The sequence below is a fragment of the Mauremys reevesii genome, linkage group 7 (assembly GCF_016161935.1).
Source record: "Mauremys reevesii isolate NIE-2019 linkage group 7, ASM1616193v1, whole genome shotgun sequence".
Taxonomy (NCBI): Eukaryota; Metazoa; Chordata; order Testudines; family Geoemydidae; genus Mauremys; species Mauremys reevesii.
Window position 1 is genome coordinate 34,006,847 of NC_052629.1, and position 19,473 is coordinate 34,026,319.

The following is a 19,473-nucleotide window of genomic DNA, read 5'->3' on the forward strand; positions in this document are numbered from 1 at the left end:
GGGCTCACATCCTCCTTCCTCCCCATAACAGCAATCCCTAAGGGGCCTGATCAAATCCCTGGAAATTAGCCAGTCCCAAATTACATCCACTAGGGAATGTGATAGGTTCCCCAAGAGGTTCACATTCTCCTGTAGAACAAAACATCCAACTTCTTATTTACTTGCATCCATTTTTCATTTTCTGATACACATTTGTGCATAATTCAGAATGAGCAGCAAATAACTTGACATCGCTGCAGAGATGAGAACTCAGTCTCAAACTATATATCTATCAAACTAAGTCATGGTGTTAAAACCCTAATAAAGAAGAACATTCTGCACTAACTAGTGAAGTTGTTAGTATTGCTGTCCTGATTTAGTACATCGTCCATTTAACTTAGGGTACGTCTTCACTACCCACCGTATCGACGGGTAGCAATCGATTTCTCGGGGATCGATATATCGCGTCTCATCTAGATGCGATATATCGATCCCCGAACGCGCTCCTGTCGACTCCGGAACTCCACCAACACGAACGGCGGTAGCGGAGTCGACATGGGGAGCCGCGGACATCGATCCCGCGCCGTGAGGACGGTAGGTAATTCAATATAAGATATTTCGACTTCAGCTACGTTATTCACGTAGCTGAAGTTGCGTATCTTAGATCGATTTTCCCCCGTAGTGTAGACCAGCCCTTAAAGAGCTCTGTTTCAATTCACTCTGTAGTAAATGGATATCTACATCATAAATGATACCTTACCTATGTATATCTGCTCAATATAGTCACAAAATCTTTGCGAGAGGTCATAAAAAACCTTGGGTGAACAAGAGGGTGCATCCAATAACTTGAGGGAACAACCGAAACCACTTTGAAAATGTAGCCTTAAGTGTCTACGTCTCTCCTAAAATACACTGAGTAACTTTTAGTAGTAAGGATGGTGGCTGGTACCTGTAAGGTATTCGGTTTAGTTTCATTTAAGGCAGACTGACATCCGTGACATCCACTACCAATTTCCACAACTAAGTTTTTAAATTTAGGAGCAGTGTAACCAATCCTTAGTTCAGTTGATTCAGTGAAAGTTTGGGGGTTATTTTTGAAAGCAGTTGTCTTTCCTTCTATGTCACCCACACAGAGTCTTCTGAATTTGGGCCATCTGTTGTTGTGCACACCAGTGTACCATTTGGAACTGCACATCTAGAATGGGATAAGGAAAAGGTACAGCCGATAATCCTGGATCATCTGGAAAATATTATGCCAGGTCTGCCTAAACCAACTAGCATCAAGTGCCAGAAGTGGAGATACTCTCAGGTAATTATCTATCAAAAAACAATGATCTGTGAGTAATAGAGAGGCCATCATATTACAGCTTACTCTGAAGAAAACGGTGTAATAATATTGAGCTCTTGTATATCTGTACAATCAATTTGTAGAATGCTTTACAATCAATCAGTCTGGATGAAAGCTACTATATAGATATATAGGCAGAGCCATTTTACAGGTATACTATAGCCAATGTATGCAGGACACTGAAAGCTAAGTGTATTATCAGCTATCCACAGGTTTACAGAGAATAAGTAAGTGAAAATCTGATTATGAAGGATAATCAGTATCTATAATGCATTCATCGCTAGTTAAACTTCTACCTAAAGAATACAGCAAAATAATTTTCATTAGCTGTGGGTGGGTGGGGAGGGGGGGAGGGTGAACTATTGAACATTTTTAGCATTTATTATCACTTTTGTACAAAGAATAAAGTTACCCAGATTTCACTATACTTGAAAGTAGGGTGTATTGTAAGGGGTACAGCAAGGAAATAATTCAGCAGCCCTTTTCTCATGGATCCATGCATTTCATCAAGATTTTTGCTGTATTATTTAATACATGCATCCAACGAAGTGGGTATTCACCCACGAAAGCTCATGCTCCAATACGTCTGTTAGTCTATAAGGTGCCACAGGACTCTTTGCTGCTTTTACAGATCCAGACTAACACGGCTACCCCTCTGATACTATTTAATATAGTAACTCAACCTGCCTTTTCCAGGTGTTGGTGAATAGGTGATAGTATTAGCAAAATTCCCAACCTACTGCTGAGAAGCAAATACTCCCATAGTCAGAGACACTAATTGTTCTCAGTGTTTTTGGCCCAGTTCTGTTTGCCAGTACATGAAAATTAAACTTAAAGTAAGTTATCTTAGGGGAAATCACAGCAAAATTTGGATATTTTAAATGTCTCAAAAAAAATCAAAGGAAATGGTTAGTAATTTCCTAAAGCACTGAAATATATGTTGATGTTTACTCAGAACCTCTTAAGTTAAATTACATTGGCAAAATTAAACATGGACATTCATGCAAAATGTTTACTTAAAGTAGTCAGTCACTTCAAAGGTTTTTTGGTTTTTTGGTTTTTTTTTTTGAAATCTGCAAAAGTGACTGTAAAGGACTGGTTGTAAATTCTGTTCATGTTACATTGGCTTACAACCAAGTTTAAGAATCTGGCCTAGTTGGTAAAGTCTTCTCATTTGCTATAAGCAATATATACATATACATATTTTCCAAGTCAGCTCCCAGTTCACAGTATTTTTAAAAATAAATTGTGTAACTAGGAACTTAACATAGTTTCATATTTTACTTGAAAATCATTTGTTTGTTTGTTTTTTATTTAGAAACGTGTTTTATTCCTTTTTGTTTGCTTTTTTGTGTTAATAAAAATCTCTCAATATTTTTTAAATAAAAACATTCAGGATATCCAAACCCTAGGAAAATCTTTGTTATATGGATTCAAATTCCTGAAAAACCATTTACACTGAAAATACTCATGTAGTTCTTTGATTTGTAATAATTTAATATTATTTTATTAATTCCCATAGTGCATATCATTATGGCAGCTAAGTAATTTAATTACAAGGTAACACCATGTTTATTCTTATAGTTGATAATTCCTATTACAATAACACCCAACATGCCAATAGCATGCTACATGCTTTAAGTCAGAAGCAGGATCCCTGTCACAGAGAGTGCAGAGAGACCTTGACTGTGCAGTAAGCACAGTGCAGGCTTCTGGATCCTGCACATATGAATCCCACTACAGAATCAAGACCAGAAGAGAGAGTGCCTGGACAAAGGCACTAAAAACAGGGGTTGAGGACTGACTTTAGCACCCATGTTGTTAATACATTAATAGATTTTTAAGACAAAAGGGACTATTAGAGCATCTAGTCTGACCTCTTGTATAACATGGGCCATTCGGTTTCACTCCTTTGTCCCTGCACTGAGTCCAGTAACTTCTGTTTGACTAACTCCAGAAAGGCATCCAGTCTTGATTTGAAAACATCAAGACATGGAGAATCTACCACTTCTCTTGATAGTTTTGGCCAATGGCTAGTCACCCTCACAGTTAAAATTTATGCCTTCTCATTTGAATTTGTCTAGCTTTAATGTCCAGCCATTGGTTCTTGTTCAGCCTTTCTCTGCTAGATTAAATAGCTTTCTACTGCCTGGTATTTTCTCCCTGTGACAATACTTATAGATTTTAATTGTTCCCTTTCAGTCTTCTTTTTGATAAAGATTAAGCTCTTTAAGTCTCCCTCTGTAAGGCATTTTCTCCAGCCCTGGAATCATTTTTTGTGGCTCTTTTCTTCACTCTCTCCAGTTTTCAACATCTTTTTTAAAATGTAGACAGAAGAACTGGGTACAGTATTCCAGCATCGGTCTCACAAATGCTATACATAGAGATAAAATCATCTCCATACTCCTATGTTCTCCTCTCCTGTTTATAGATCCTCATTTGCCTTTTCCCCACAGCATCACACTGGGAGCTCACGTTGAGTTGCTTGTTCGCTATAATCCTTAATATAATTAATAATTTATTTTAGATAAGTATAATAAATTAGATAACGTTTTAATAATCTAATTTTATTTAGATTCTTCTCTTCTACATTATCTGATGTCTATCTAGTTCACACTTCGAGTGGAGGTGTATGGTTTGGGGGGGCTATTTAGATTAGGTTGCTTTAAAGAGAGGCAGGTGGAGACATGGTGACTGGATCAAGGAAGAGCTCACAAAACAAAACCAGCTGTTGAGCTAAACAAAATAAATCCATCTTCCATTGCATTATTACAATAGAATGCTATTGGAGCATATTTTGCAAACTTCATTTAATTGTGTTCATACATCACAGTGCTCTAGTATTCCATTTAACTGCTATATGATGGAGTTTTATCATGGGGCTGTTGGTGGTATAGATCCATATGTATTGTATATGGTATAATTTTGGTTTATTTCACCATGAGAATGTGTATTAATTAAAGGACTTTAAAAAGGCAGTTAATTTCATGGTACTGAATAGAATTAACAAAGTACATTCTCCAAGATAATTTATACCTTGTGAGCCCTTGAAAAATGAGTTTTCCCTGATGGTCAGACTTTTTTATTTATTTATTTATTGGTAAATCCATGCACATTGATAAATGTTTTAAATAGAATGAAACAATAACAATTACTTTATAATAATATACCTTATTTTGCATAATAGGTTATTTTTTTCATCTTTCTAAAATACTGTATTTTACCATTATCTTTACTATGTCATGGAAATTGTCCATTTTTCAGTAATTACAAAATTAAAGCGCAACATAAATGCTATTGAATGCTCTGCCCATTTTTTAGAAGTTGCTAGATTCTAAGATACCAAGTCCCTAAACAATTTACAGCTTTACCCACTTCCCTCTCAACATCTGGTGACAGATGGTTTCACTCACTAGCCACAGCCTTCTCTCCAGTCACCAATGATTTCAGCCATTCCCTTTCTCATTTTATACAGTTCGATAATTTTTGTATTGTTTCCCTGTAAGTTTAATAGATATAACAAGAACTCTGATATTCTCATGACTTCTCCTTTAGCTTTCTAGAATAGTTAAGTTTGCATTCTTAGGCTGAAATTGGAGCATAGTGTTTCTGGTATCAAATTTTTTTTTTAAAATACATTGCTACCTCGATATAACGCCACCCGATATAACACGAATTTGGATATAACGTGGTAAAGCAGTGCTCGGGGGGGCGGGCTGTGCACTCCGGTGGATCAAAGCAAGTTCAATATAATGCGGTAAGATTTTTTGGCTCCCAAGGACAGCGTTATATCAAGGTAGAGGTGTACATGTTTTGTTCTTGAAAATTCTGCAGAGTGACAGAATTTTTTTTTTTTTAAACAAAAGAAGGCTCACTGGGTTGGATCTTCTGGGTGAGACCAGCATTTTAATCTTCTATAAAACAAAAAGTATGTCATTAAAACTAAAGGACTATATCAAGCATACCCACTTTCAGGCATGCTTTTGACCTTAGCAACTGAAATACTCAAGATAAGTTTCAGAGAAGATATAAACAGAACCGGTACCAAACTCATTTATTTCAACAGTCATTCCACAGGAAGAATTATCATGAGACTTTAACATACTAGGAGAATGTAGAGAACTCTCCGATTTGAAAATAATGTTGGCATAAAACTCAGCTATTATCTTGATAAAACTCCTTACCTATATCAGAAGGAGGGCCCCATACAAATAAGCACTACCCAAATTAAATACCTGAGTACAGAACTCACTAATTCCCTTAAAATTATCTTTATTTTAAATTATGATAAGCTGTTGGCACCGAAGCATAAGGAAATAGAAAGATGTATGGGTCTTCCCCCTGATTCTTTTAGGCAGGATTTGTCCTGCTTGTTAATTAAATACAGCAGTTATGTCTTTTATATGGGCCAAGTACAATCCAGGATTAAAATGAAGACATTACAATTACCCATAGAGGATGAGGGATTAGTGCTTTCAAACTTTGACTGATACTACTTAGCAACAGAGCTGCACTTCTGTATCCCATGGTTTAATTATGATAAGACTATATTAGCATCTAGAATCAAAGACTTCCCTGTCCAGAATGTCCCTTTGATAGAGTTGCTTTATATGATGGGGGCAGGGGCGGGGAGAATAGCCTAGGCCAGTGATTCCCAAACTTGTTCCGCGGCTTGTGCAGGGAAAGCCCCTGGCGGGCCGGGCCGGTTTGTGTACCTGCTGTGTCCACAGGTTCGGCCAATCGCAGCTCCCAGTGGCCACGGTTTGCTGCTCTGGGCCAATAGGAACCACTGGCCTAGGCAATATGGCTAGAGGATGGCTTTGATGACTACTTTCTCGGCAGTATCTTTTAAAAAAGGCTAGAAATGTCCAGTATTGACTCCCCATTGTTACATGCAGAATGCGGTGGCTTACAAATATGGACCTCAAAATACACTATTTTGATTAAAATATACAGATTCAAACATGATCATCTTGTCTCATTTGATCAATGCAAAGTCATATTTAAGGTTGAATGCTCACTATTCTCTCATCATTTACAAATTGGAAACAATTAAAAAAATTCAGAAGGGGAAAATGAAAGATTGAATGAGCAACATACAAAGACAGTTCCCCTACTAGCCCTTCCTCCATTGTTTATGCTCGATGACATTGACCAATAAGAAAAACTTAGAAATAAATTGTCTACTGACCTGAATAGAAGTGTGATCTCTGGCAGGATATATAGTACATCGATAGAAAATTATTTCTCGTGTTTAATATTAGATGATGGATTATAATTTGCTGCAAATTCCCCTCAACGAGTTGCCTCCTGAAAGGAAGGTGCATTTCTAACCTGCTAATAATGTAAAACACAAAAGGAGGGGGTTTTCTTTTGTAGTTGGTCCAGACTGGAAAATACTGGAGGTATTCTATGCCATAAGGTGTTTAGATAACACAGTGTTGGATGGATTCATTATAAATGCAGCCCATGCCCATCATCATATGCTGTTCAGTGTCTATGAATAATTGAGCTTGTTAGTGCTTTTTTAAATGCCTCCTGACTGGTCAAAAGTGTAAAAGTGATGCAGCCTTGGTTGCCATGAGGGGAAAAAAGTTACCCAATAGTGAGATATTCTTTACTTTTTTTAATTGTTTAGATATTTTACTTTTATATTCTTTTTTTGTTAAGGGCATGTTAATACTGTTGATGATATTACTTAATATTGTTGGTCTTTTGTCCCCAGGAAGCCCGTGATTTGGTCATCCAACTTTGATCCTTAATTTGACCCATACCATTCTACATAGGCGTAATTACTATGTACATTTTCTCTCCCCTCCCCCTTTTTCTATTTGCTCAGTTAAGACATGTCCAATGAGAATTATTTTCTGCAGAGTATTCATTTCTCTTCCTGTTAATTACTGAGCTAGTATATGTGACCTTCTGTTGTCAGTGGCAAATAAAAAAACATAAGGGGTGAAGTTCTGGTCACACTGAAGTCAAAGAGCAAGATCCCATTGATTTCAGTGGGGCCAGGATTTCACTAATAGACTAGAGCTTACAATTGTACTCCAAGGTAACCTGGATCAACCAAAACACATTTTTGATCCAAGAGAGTCTAGACAGTCAAGGAATGATGGAGGGGAAAATTGCATCTTCAACGTTTTTTCTCCTTAATCTCCAGCATTATTTTCCTCATTTCTACCCTGTTCTCTCCCAAACCTCTATTGTTCTTTGTTTTTCTTTTATTTGTCTGTCTCTGAATTATTTTCTTTTTCAAGTTTTGCAGTCTTATTTTTCCTTCCCTCTCTCCTTTCTCTGGCTACTTTTTTTCCCACGCTCCTCCTCTGTCTGTTTCTGTCATCAACTTCCAACACAGTTCTTACCTTCTTTATCCCCTCTCCCGTCTCTTCTGGCTTGATTTCACTTATTTCAAGTCCACGCTGCCACTCCTGCATTAGCTTTTATAGTGCTGAATAACTGCTATCAGCTGCTTTGAGAAGTAATGATTTCATACAATACGGACATTCAATCTTGTCACATACAGTGGAAATGTGTTAGAACAAGGTGTGAAAATGTGAAGCATGGTTAAAAAACCATCATGGTCTTTTACTATGTTGTTTAACACACTAATACCATTAGTCAGCTTTTCCTGGCATAAAACACATTACCAAAAATAAACCCTTCCCCCACCCATTAATTACAAGTACCTTGAAATTAATAGACACTGACTAAATGAAATTTTAAAAACATTTTATTTAAGTGTTGGCATCATCTGGCATTGACATGTTAATTTTAAATTGGATTTTCTCTGCAAGGTTGCCAATTTTAAACTCCCCAAAAATTCTATTGAGTTATTTTTTTAACAATTGGTATATTATATAGGATTGGGTCAAGAGGTTTATGGGTTTCTATCACTGGGATACTGAGGAGCAGCTGCATAGATATGATATTATCAATGGAGGAAACTGGGCAATGATTGAACCAATGCTCTGCAGCTATAGCCTATTTGGTGTTTCAACATTACAGACATTTCCTGTTTCGCAAGATTTGCCACATGAACTCTTAAATGTTATAGTACGTTTATGTGAAGACTGATTAAGTCATTTATGTGACACATCTCCCATCATACACCACATCTCATCTTTTGAAGGGATTTCCTCTTGTCTTCTACAGCGAAGCCTTGGGAGAAGCATACGGATGTTTAGATGCCTATGGGTACTAACTATAGTCTATACGGAATGGGAATTGGACACCTAACTGCCCTTTGTGCCTTTGAAAGTTTTCCCCAAAGATATTTTGTGGTATCACTGACATCATTTAAACATTTGTGCTATTGGAACCTTTTTAAAAGCTGAGAGTATTGGCTATGCATGGGAATTTTTTTTTAAACTGCTCCCTTGAATATACTCTACTGCATCTCAGTGAATAGTTATGTCTTCTTCCTTGTGTTTTCATTATAGAGGAAACTAAGATGCCTACTCTTCTCTCCATGTACTAGAATTTTCACTAGAATTAACTGGAGTAGCCTGTATATGTAAGGGCAGAATTGATCCCTACAATTTCTAGCCTTTCGTACATGGGCATGATGGTATACTGAGACACTGAAATCAAAGGGAGTTGTAGTTCTGCACATACAGGTAGAATTGGGGCTTTAGTGAGAAACTTATAAGATGATTTTTTTACCAAAGCATTCACTTCTGCAATTACGTATGTGCTCTTTTAATCATGTTCTGGTAGATAAAATGACAGAAGCACTGTAATACACATTTAGAAAAAAGTAGTCCTCCCAGTGTTAAAGAAGGCAGATGTGTTTTACTATAAAAGGATGTTTTTAAAAAAAAGAAACAAATAATCCAATCTAGATTTAAAGACTGCAGATTGAGTATGCAAAATTTGGTATTTAAAAAAAAACATCTTTTTATTTGAGCTGAAAGTCACTGAGACACAATGAATCTGGGATCTCATAATGCCATTTTTATAGTCACTTTTCAGAGTAGAACCACAATTTCCACTAGCTAAGCTATATTTATTTTATGAACAGTAAATTAAGGGGCTGAAATTGTGGCTTTTCGAATAAAGCTTTCAGAAGCCCTTGTGTGTCAGAATTTTCCCTCCCCACTTTGATAACTGTACCAAGACACACTATATCGGCATAAACATCTTTATGCTAATATAACTGCCCTCACTAGGAGGTTGCACTTATTTAACAAATGCAGATATTTTACTCATTTAGTTAAATCAATGCAAAAACTGTATGGATCCTTTGTATGGACAGTTATTTACCCTTCAAAGCAGTTGCTAATCAAAATAAATTGTAACAAGCCACTTTTATATGGCTAGGAATAATCAGTGTGACTAGAGGATTAGACTGGGACTCAGGTGACCTGAGTTCTATTCCCAATACTGCTGAGTAACTATGGGCAAGTCACATCACCTTGGGTTGCCTCAGTTTTCCCATATATAAAATGGGATAATGACACTGCACTCCTTTGTAAAGGTCTTTGAGACCTACTGATGAAAAGTGCTGCATAAGAGCTACATATTATTATATTTATTACCTATAAATTCTGTCAGTTTCCTTAACCTCTTCACTCCTTATATTATTCTTTTCCTATAATCCTGAAGACCTTCAGTACCTCCCAGCTAGAGAAAGTTACCATATGTTCCAGTGATAGATGATTACCATATATATAAATATATTCTGGTATTTATATTCTGTTTTGGATTACTGCTTTGTGAGAGGAGACAGGTTATTAGGACATAGATGAGATCTTATCCTTCTTTGTTTGCATAACCTGGCATGATTCTTGTTTTAAAGCATTTAAGTGTGCTGCAGTAGTTTGTAGTTTGTTTTGCCTTATGGTATTTGTTGAAGTTTACATTTTTATTAATTTTTAATTAAAAACAATATATAGTACCAGGATTGTCAGTCATGAGTCCCCAATGTGATGAATACAGTATAGTGACAGATGGTAAAGATTGTTGCAGGCACTCTATAGGGATAGTGGAAAATCTGCATCTAATATCTCTACCTAGAGTGGACTTCCAACAGATTGGAGCCCATCATGTGGGTTATAAATATATAATTAACTATCTCTCTTTCTTGCTCCTCTTTCCTCAATGACAGTTAACCGAACCTGCTCAGTGAAAACAACAGTTCGGCTTATTTTAGTTTAATATTTGGCTAGTGGGAGACTGAGCAGGTTCATTAATCTACTTTTTGTAAGAAGATATTGACAAGAATACACAGAGCTTTAGGAACAGTAGTATAATGCCAACAGAATCTACTATATGTAGAAATGCTCCAGTAGAATGACAAGCATGGTGTGGGGTGATACAGTGAGCTGCAATTTAGGAAACCTAGGTTCAAGAATATGCTTTGGCTCCAAGACTGCAGGCAGCAGAGATGAAACTTCATAGAAGTGTCTCATTTGATTTGCAGTGTACTGCTCTGGGGAATGAGAAGGGCAATTCAGATATATTCTAAAACACATGACAAAAAACATACACTGGACGTTTATTAAGGATCTGCCTTCTAAACCTCAGGCAATGAAGAATTAAGGCTGCCACGCTGTCCATAACCTGCTGTACTGGGCTATATATTAAAGAGATTGCAAGCAAGTCATTTTTCCTGAATAATATGCCTATCAGACATCCAGCTGTGTGAGAGTGACCCTTCTTGCTAATGTAAGAAGCCATGCCTAGCCCTCTTCCATGATTGGTTATTGTAATGCACAGTTTCTGAGGGAGGGACTAAAAACGAGGAAGGACTGAACAGAGAAAGGAGAGATTCTGTGGGAACAAGAGTGGTTCCTAGGAGTCCCGCTCCCATCTTTGCTCTCAGGGGACAGCAAACAAACCTGACTCAGCCCATTTGGGTAGATGCCATCCTATTGATAATGGCAACAAGAAGGATTTTATAATACCTCCCAGGTAGGGCCCCAGGCCACAGTTCTGAATTGAAAGTATTACATACATGAGCACAAAATCATAATTTTCTTTCTCAAGATGGTGACAGATTCTAGCCACTCATGGGATACATAAAGCAGGGACTGTAGAGAAGAGACCGGATGAGCCCACCCTATCTTCACATTCCATAAATCCCTCACCTTGCATTGCCGGACTAAGGGAGAAAATGTTGATGCATTGATTGGTGGAGGCGACCCAAAAAGGTGCAGGTGAGGCAGGCTTTCTGCGCTGACTGATGGTCTGGGCACAGACTTTTTATTTACTTAATCCTGGCAATATGCTCAGCACTGAACAAGGCACAAACTAAAGACGGTTGCTGTCCTGGTATGCTGTGCATCTGAAATACAAACACTAGGAAGGAAAGATGCACTGTGCAGACCAGAGGAGGGAATAACTTAGCTTGGTGATTATTATTATGGGAGTGCAACGCACGGCACCTTGTGTGCAGTCCCCAGCATCCCTGGGAACATTCTGCTTCTCTGCCTGCAGAGACTGCCATTAGTGCAGCACCCCTCTGCATACCCCTTGAGCAGCTGTGGCTTTAAAAGCAACAATCTGGCCTTACATTACGGTTCAGGGCAAAGCAATTTTTTTCAGCCAAGTTAACCCATCAATATGAGTTTTTTTTAACAGTCTTACAGATCCCTAACTACCCTGGCAGTAGCAGATGTCACTATAATACAGTGCATGATTCATTATCTGCTGTATTCTTTGCCATCCAGAGAGGCTGCTTTTATATGGTCTTGTTTTTTGTAGGTTGCGGGGGGGGGGGTTAAGAGATGGAATGGAGTGAAATCAACTGGCTGCAGGATGTTGTGGCTTAAAACACTTTCATAAAAGCAGATTCCTTCCATTCTTACAAAGTTAAAGCTGCTGCATGGCCCATATTCTGTAAGTGATTTGTAGTGTACTGTACACCGTGGTTTGTTTGAACCATAGCCCATGAAAGGAAAATAACCCATACTAATGCAGAGGAAAGCCCTACTGAGAATTCATCAATTTACCACATCACCAGTTCTCAGCCGTGGGTCACCATTACAACGTGGATTACTACAGTCTGGCAAGGGATTCCAGTCAAAATTCTCACATTTAAAACAAATGTCAGGCTGCTTCATATTATGCTGAGAGACATGGAATGTGAACAATCACTCCCTCCTCCTACTGCTGCTCTCATCGCTCCTCCCAGCCCGTGCCATGAGGAGCTCCAGAAGAAAAGCAGGCTGCAGGTACCATTTAAGGATAGTACAGGCTGCCTGGGCACCAAAGAAGCTGACGCACATAACAATCAGTTGGCTCCACACCATCCTTAAATAGTGCCACCTCTCCAAGCAGAACACAGGGAGAGAGATTGGACTCCTGTATGCAGCACCCATTAGCACCTCAACCCAGCTTAACTTACAGCCACCCCCTATTATCTCTGATCCATCCAATCAATCACTCCTCCATACGTATTTCACTGTCCAACCCATGTAGGAGACAAATACCATTATAGGGCTTGATCCAAATCCCATTGAAAGATTCCCATAGACTTCAGTGGGCTTTGACTCAGGCCTACAGACTTCACAGTCATTTTCACAGCAAATAACTATTACCAATACTTTGTGTCCATGTGCCTATACTGCAAATGATCATCAACCCCCACCAGTTTTATAATAAAAAATATTTAAAGGTAATGAAACACTAGAGAGAGAGACACTGTATAGATAAAAAAGAACACCATTCACTGACTATCACAAGACACTGAACATTTAGAATCCTGTGCAGGATTGTAATATGACATTTTTACAAATTGTGATGACTGAGGCACGCACAAACAAAAAGAGAAGGAACGTGGGAGATGGGAATAGAGAGCAAATTTTATCGAACCGATAAAAGCAATGCCATATGTTAACATTATTTTGAAGTATTATAAATTATAGTTAAAATATATACAGTGTGATAGAGAGATCTATATAATGTAAAGCTAAGTCAGTTTTTTGTCACTGATGCATTTCATTTAATATGCAAAACTATTGCTCTCTAATTTTGCCAGAAAGTGTATATAGAAGTGTCGTTCTTAAATTAGAATTACATTGCTGTATCAGACATGCAAATATCAGATGGATCATTATGAAGGAATGTGCCTTCTCTCTCATGGATAGCGTTGATCAGAAAATTGTGATGAAAAATACATTTCAGTGAAAAATTGAAACAAATTTTCATAGTCAGAAAATAAGGAGAGGACGGAATCTATCTGTACTCATGGCATTCCCCTCCCCCACTACTTCATCCCCAGTATTTTCCAATGTGCGACACTTCAGTTGTGCATCATTTTTACATTTATGATACAAATGCTGGTATTAATTCTTAATCTGTCATATTATATACATTTTTACAAACATAAGAAGTGTAAAGTTTTTTTTATCTTTGCCAGTCTTTGTGATAAGAAAATATAAAATAATGCAGCATCACAAGTGATAAGTAGTATCTTCATCTGTAACGGATGCTAAGAAAACTGCGTCCTGTGAGATCTGTGTGTTTTCCCAAAAGCATCCTTGTCTGGTATCCCATTTTTCACCTGTTGCCAGGATAGCATTGTGTGGTTTACATTATGTACAGTACAACTTCATGGTTGTTTGAAGCTGCTGTCACTTATACGTGACACCTCTGCTTACCTCAGGGATGGTTTTGTATACTCCAGAGGGAGTTTGCATCCAACTCTCCTCAGTTAGAAGAGAGTTTAGTCCAATGCAGATGAGGGACGTAAACAAGTTGAAGGTGCCATGGAGATCCTCACGTATATTATTACTTATTGCTCAGTACCATAAAAATGCACAACACTTAATGATGCAGATAAAGATTGTACATAAGCATGTTTAAGGTTTCTGAGGCAGAAAAAGTAAACTAGTTGGACATGAGAAAGTGAGATGAAGATGCCCTTTTAATAATTCATTGTTGTTTCTTTTATCTGTGCTGGAAGTTTGTTAAATGCCAGACAGAATGTTTGAACTGTTGACATAGATCTGTGGTTCTAGCCTTTTCAAGAGACTGGACAAATTCCATATCTATAAACATGTAAACAGTTATTGCCGTTTGCATCTGCGTTTGTGCCGGTCTCTGCTCTGTTTGTTTCTATTACTCTGTGTTTCTGTAAACAGGCCTATAGATGCTAAAATAAGTACCTTGGGAATTCCATAGAACAGCCTTTTCCCAAAAAAGAACATATGTGAGCCACATTCCACCCTACATTACTTGCACATGACTCCTCACTATTTACAAAGTTCTTAGGTCCATCCTGACTTGCCCAGGTTAAAGCACACAACTTTGGAACCAATTTTTTATCTCGGATACACATGGGGAGTTAAAGGGAGATTTCATTCATGTCTCTGACATAGAGTATTTTGCCCATTTATGTCAAATTGGTAGGTTCTGGGTTGGCAGTGTGTAAAGAAGCCTACATCAGCCCTGGTGCTGAAATGGCTTATACCACAAACATTCGTTCTTACCAAAGGGCAATTCTGACCTTAGGTTTTAGAAATGTGATTAGACTCTTTGACATGCTATACAAATAACAAAAAAGATGCTTTAATTCTTTTGTATTCTTTTAGAGCTATGAATAAATCATTTTGTTTTAAAATATAGAGGATTACAGATACAAAACTCACTGTCACACTCCAGCTTCTTTGCACTGGTTTAGTAAGGTGAAGCAGCTGTAAACTGAGTTTAACTGACCAGTTATATGAGGCTTATGGCTGCTTTGCATTTCTGGAGCAGGGGAAAGCAGCCAGAACAAACCAGTGAGCCTGGCCCAGTATGTGTATTGTCCTATTGAATTTAAAAGGACAATGAAAAACTGGGAAGTCAATGAAGCAAAGTAACTTTAAATAGTTTTTTTATTAAAATTTTCTTCCTTGTTTATTTAAAAATAACTTGCTCAGCCTCAAATTACACACACATCTAACTAGTTGCCTAGTATTCTCTTTGCAGTTTTCAGAAAATTAGTCTGTACAATCCAAAAGTCTTCCTTTTCTCTTGAATTGATTTTACAGTCCTTTGAAGAGTGAGATATTTCTATTTTTGATACTTAGTGCAGTTCTATCTTTGAAGACCCCCCCCCACACACACACACATACTCCTAAGTATAGTATTTATTTGGCTGAAAGTACATTGACATTTTCTAAATAAAGGGCTTGTATGGAATTATAGCAGTACCTGCTCATGCCGAGGACACAAAAGTCCGGAGGATGTCTCGGATACAAATTTCTATTTGTAGTGGTGTTAGTAAGTGGCCATGAAAATTTGCTGCAGGTAGGAAACTAGCATGCAAGGATTCAGCCTAATTAGAGTGGAATTGTTTATGGGTTTTGAAATATACAGTTTACTTTTTTTTTTTTTTTTTTAAAGAGGCCTATAAAAATCTCTTACTTTAAAAAAAAAATTAAGTGAATGTTTATGCCTTTCGGAGTCATATTACATAATAATCTTTAGCATATTTACCCATTAGTCTACAAATCATAACAATCCTTAGCTCTTGTGTTTCACTTGTAGATCTCAAAACGCTTTACAAAGAAGTGGTCAATTATTGTAGTTGAAGAGAAAATGTAGTTTGTTTGTTTCTCACAATCAATTATTTGTCCTTTTCGTGCATGATACAGCCTCCCTGGATCATGCACAAGGCCTCTAGCCTGTCCATATTTAAATCCCTCTTGTAGACCCACTTCAGCTGCACTTCCTAACAGTAACTCAAGTTGACATCTATGTAAATTGCTCACTGTCATAACCCTAACTTGTCTCTAATTGTCTCTGTCCTTTGAGCTCCTCTGAGCCGGGACCATCCCTCTTGATTATTTGGAAACCCCATAGCACATAATAAGCATAAGCATAAATCATTAATATTATAATAATGTGGGGAGGTATATGTGAATGACCTACGGTCATAGCTAAGTGCTTCCTAAGGGCCAAATGCTCAGTGGCACTACTTATGAGAGGAAGGTGATCTTATAGTTTGGCTAGAAAGTATTTTCATGAGCAAAATCAAAATGTCAACATTTTATGTGATATTTTGGGCCTTATTGCCAGAATCTGATACAGCATGTAAAGTAATAAATATTTGCTTATCCTTCTTCCTGTATATTTTTCCTTTGCAGGTTACAAAAGCCATCCCCAGTTGTCCAGGACAAATGACTCTTCACATCAAACCTCTCCTGGTGTGTGGGGGCGATGGATTTACTCATTCCAACTTTGATGGGTGCATAGATTCTGCCATATGTATTGTCGAGGCTTTAAAGACTAATTTATAAAGCAGTCTACGTATAGTTTTAGTTCTATGGTGAATTTTACCATGACGTTAAATTTCAGTGTATTGTTGACCTGATTGGCCTACATTTTACATTAGAAAAAAAAACATCAAAAATTGCTTATATCTGTTTGAATGGAAATAAATTTTGAGGACTCTGATATGTATTTTGCTGTTCTGCTATAAAGGAAACTCTTCTGATGGCCTGATTCCACTATCTTTTTGCCCATTGATTTCATCTGGTATTACAAGCTGAAAGGGTAAAAGATGCTTTTGAAATGTCATACTGGGCAATGCAGTACCTTTAAGAAGGCCCCTAAAAATGTCTGAAATTTTTACCCTAGGAATACACACTAGTGTCAGCTCTTGATCTTTGCCCAAAACTCTCAATGAGACCCGTGGGCATAGGTGCTGGAACGGAGGGTGCTGCAGAACCCCTGGCATGACATGGTTTCCATTATAAACAGGGTTTACAGTTTGGTGCAATGGCTCTCAGCACCCCCACTATAGAAATTGTTCCAGCACCCCTCTCAGTGGGAACCCAGCACACAGAACCAGTATAACCAGTGGCTGTAACAGTTACAAGTACACTTTTCAGACGTGGTTGCCAAAAGTTGGCCTGTTAAATCCATAGTTAGGTACCTAAATAAGTGTCCTTTTCCCCCCAGAGGTACCAAGTACCCAGCAGCCCCCAGTGAAGTCAGCAAGACTCCTGGGTGCTCAGTATTTTTGAAAAATCAGACCATTTATTTAAGTGCCTAAGCTGACTTGGGAGCCTAACTTTAGGCACCCATGTTTGAAAATCTTGGCCTACGTCAAGTTCTTCTGGAGCTATATAGTACATATTCAGAATAAAATCCTGTCCTTACTCTCTGAGGTCATGGAGATGACAGAGTAGAGTAATATCACCACCTAGTAAGTCCCACAGATTAACTAATGAACCAGGCCCCCTCCCCCACATCTCAGAGGGACCCTACTACCATCAGGGGAGGGAGGGAACACACACACCCCCTACAACAACTACAAACCATCCAGCACCAAGAAGCTGGTGGGGCATCACAGGGGGATGGCCCAGCCTGCATGCTGTGGCAAGAGCCAACACGTTAGATTGGAACCCAGGCCAGCCCTGCAGGGCAGGAGCTGCTGTAGGGTGAACATGGAGGAGGCATCCCACACCCCACTGGGAGAACACACACAGCTCCAGTTGCCATACTGCATAGGGCCCCAAAGTTTGTTCACCCAGCACTGCCCCAAACCATCCAACATACATTTGATAGGTCCTCCTGGTGCAGAGTGGGTAAGGTTGATCATTGGGGCTCTGGAGAACGTGGAGTGGGACACATCTTACTGCTCTTCTAAAAAGCAGCAGAATGTACTCACTGCCCAAAGCCAGCTGCATTACCCACTGGGCTAGTCGAGGGTCTGACTGTGTCTCCAAGGCAAAAGATCACGTCTGTGGGGCTATAGTGTAGTTACTGCCTGCACGTCCCCATCACTGTTCCCGTCCCTGTCCCCCACACTGTCTTACATTGCAGTCCTACCATGCAAGCAAACAGTGGCTCCCTCTCCCCTCACTACCACACTTGTGCAGCACAGGGTTGGGCCCAAATGTAATAGAAAATCCAATATCCAGTGCAAGATGACTGGTAACATTATTTACTTAATTAGATCATAATCTGTGCTCTGGGGTTATCTGTTTTTTGTGTTTCTTAGGTGGTGTATTTATCTTTCTTTATTACTAGTCAAGTAACACTGGCTTTAAATTCAGAAGATGTTACTGACAGCTTTCTGCAAGCTCAGAGAAGGATTTATTTCTTTGCTTCTAGAGCTGAAGTACCAATAAAATGTGTTGTCTATCCTAAAAGTGGTGCAACCAGAAATAAACAGCCTGTACCTCTGAAAGGAAGAAAGAAGAGAGTGCTAGAAATAATAGGTGGACATACAAATGTATATTTCTCATGTCACTAGATTTGTTAGCTCATAGTATTTTCTAATATATACTTTTGCATCTGGGCTGTAACACTGAGTTGTAACACAAAGTTAACGTCAGTGAATTTAACTAACACACCTACCCCATTACTGGACCAGAAAATAGATGCACTTAAAATAGTTCAATATTTACCAGATTAGTGGTTCAGCAAATAATGCATCATGCCTCAGTTCTTTGACCCTTTGCTGCCTGAAGAGAAATTGATCCTTCACTTCTTAAACAGGATGCACTCTAGTGACTATAGAAAAGGTACAGGAGAAGCAACTATAGAAGAATTTGCCATTGCTTTAGTGGATAACAAATTCAAAGAAAAAGTGTATAAAAGAACTTCACATGAGCATAATTACATAACAGTGTAATAACAGGAATAAAACTGTGATGGCTTTCCAGGTTCAGAGTTACAGTAGCTACACTAGAAACATTAAAACTAGGGCTGTCAAGCGATTAAAAAAATTAATCACGATTAATTGTGCGATTAAAAAATTAATCATGCAATTAATTGCTCTTTTAAACAATAATAGAATACCATTTATTTAAATATTTTTGGATGTTTTCTACATTTTCAAAGATATTGATTTCAATTACAGAATACAAAGTGTACAGTGCTCGCTTCATATTTATTTTTGATTACAAGTATTTGAACTGTAAAAAAACAAAAGAAATTGTATTTTTCAATTCACCTAATACTGTAGTGAAATCTCTTTATCATGAAAGTTGAACTTACAAATGTAGAATTACGTTAAAAAAACCCTGCATTCAAAAATAAAACAATGTCATATTTTAGAGCAGAGGTGGGCAAACTACGTGTGGTTTCTGGCCTGGGAGGCTAGCCCCCAGCCCCTCCCCTGCAGTTCCCCCTCACCCGCAGCCTCAGCTTGCCCCGCCACTGGCGCAATGCCCTGGGCAGCGGGGCTGCGAGCTCCTGGGGCA

The 19,473-nt window shown here is 38.3% G+C and overlaps 1 protein-coding gene across 2 annotated transcripts in view; it reads left to right on the plus strand.

The window, feature by feature from the left end:
* RNLS (renalase, FAD dependent amine oxidase) overlaps nt 1–18,980 on the plus strand; it is a 138,465-nt gene extending 119,485 nt beyond the window's left edge. Inside the window, exons 6-7 of one of the 2 annotated variants that reach the window (XM_039547525.1) lie at nt 1,113–1,288; nt 16,405–18,980. In XM_039547525.1, coding sequence (XP_039403459.1) covers nt 1,113–1,288; nt 16,405–16,557 — 329 coding nt within the window. In that variant the 3' untranslated portion in view covers nt 16,558–18,980. The remainder of the gene's footprint in view (nt 1–1,112; nt 1,289–16,404) is intronic. The other variant, XM_039547526.1, reaches the window with a different exon arrangement.
* The last annotated feature ends 493 nt before the right edge of the window (nt 18,981–19,473 follow it).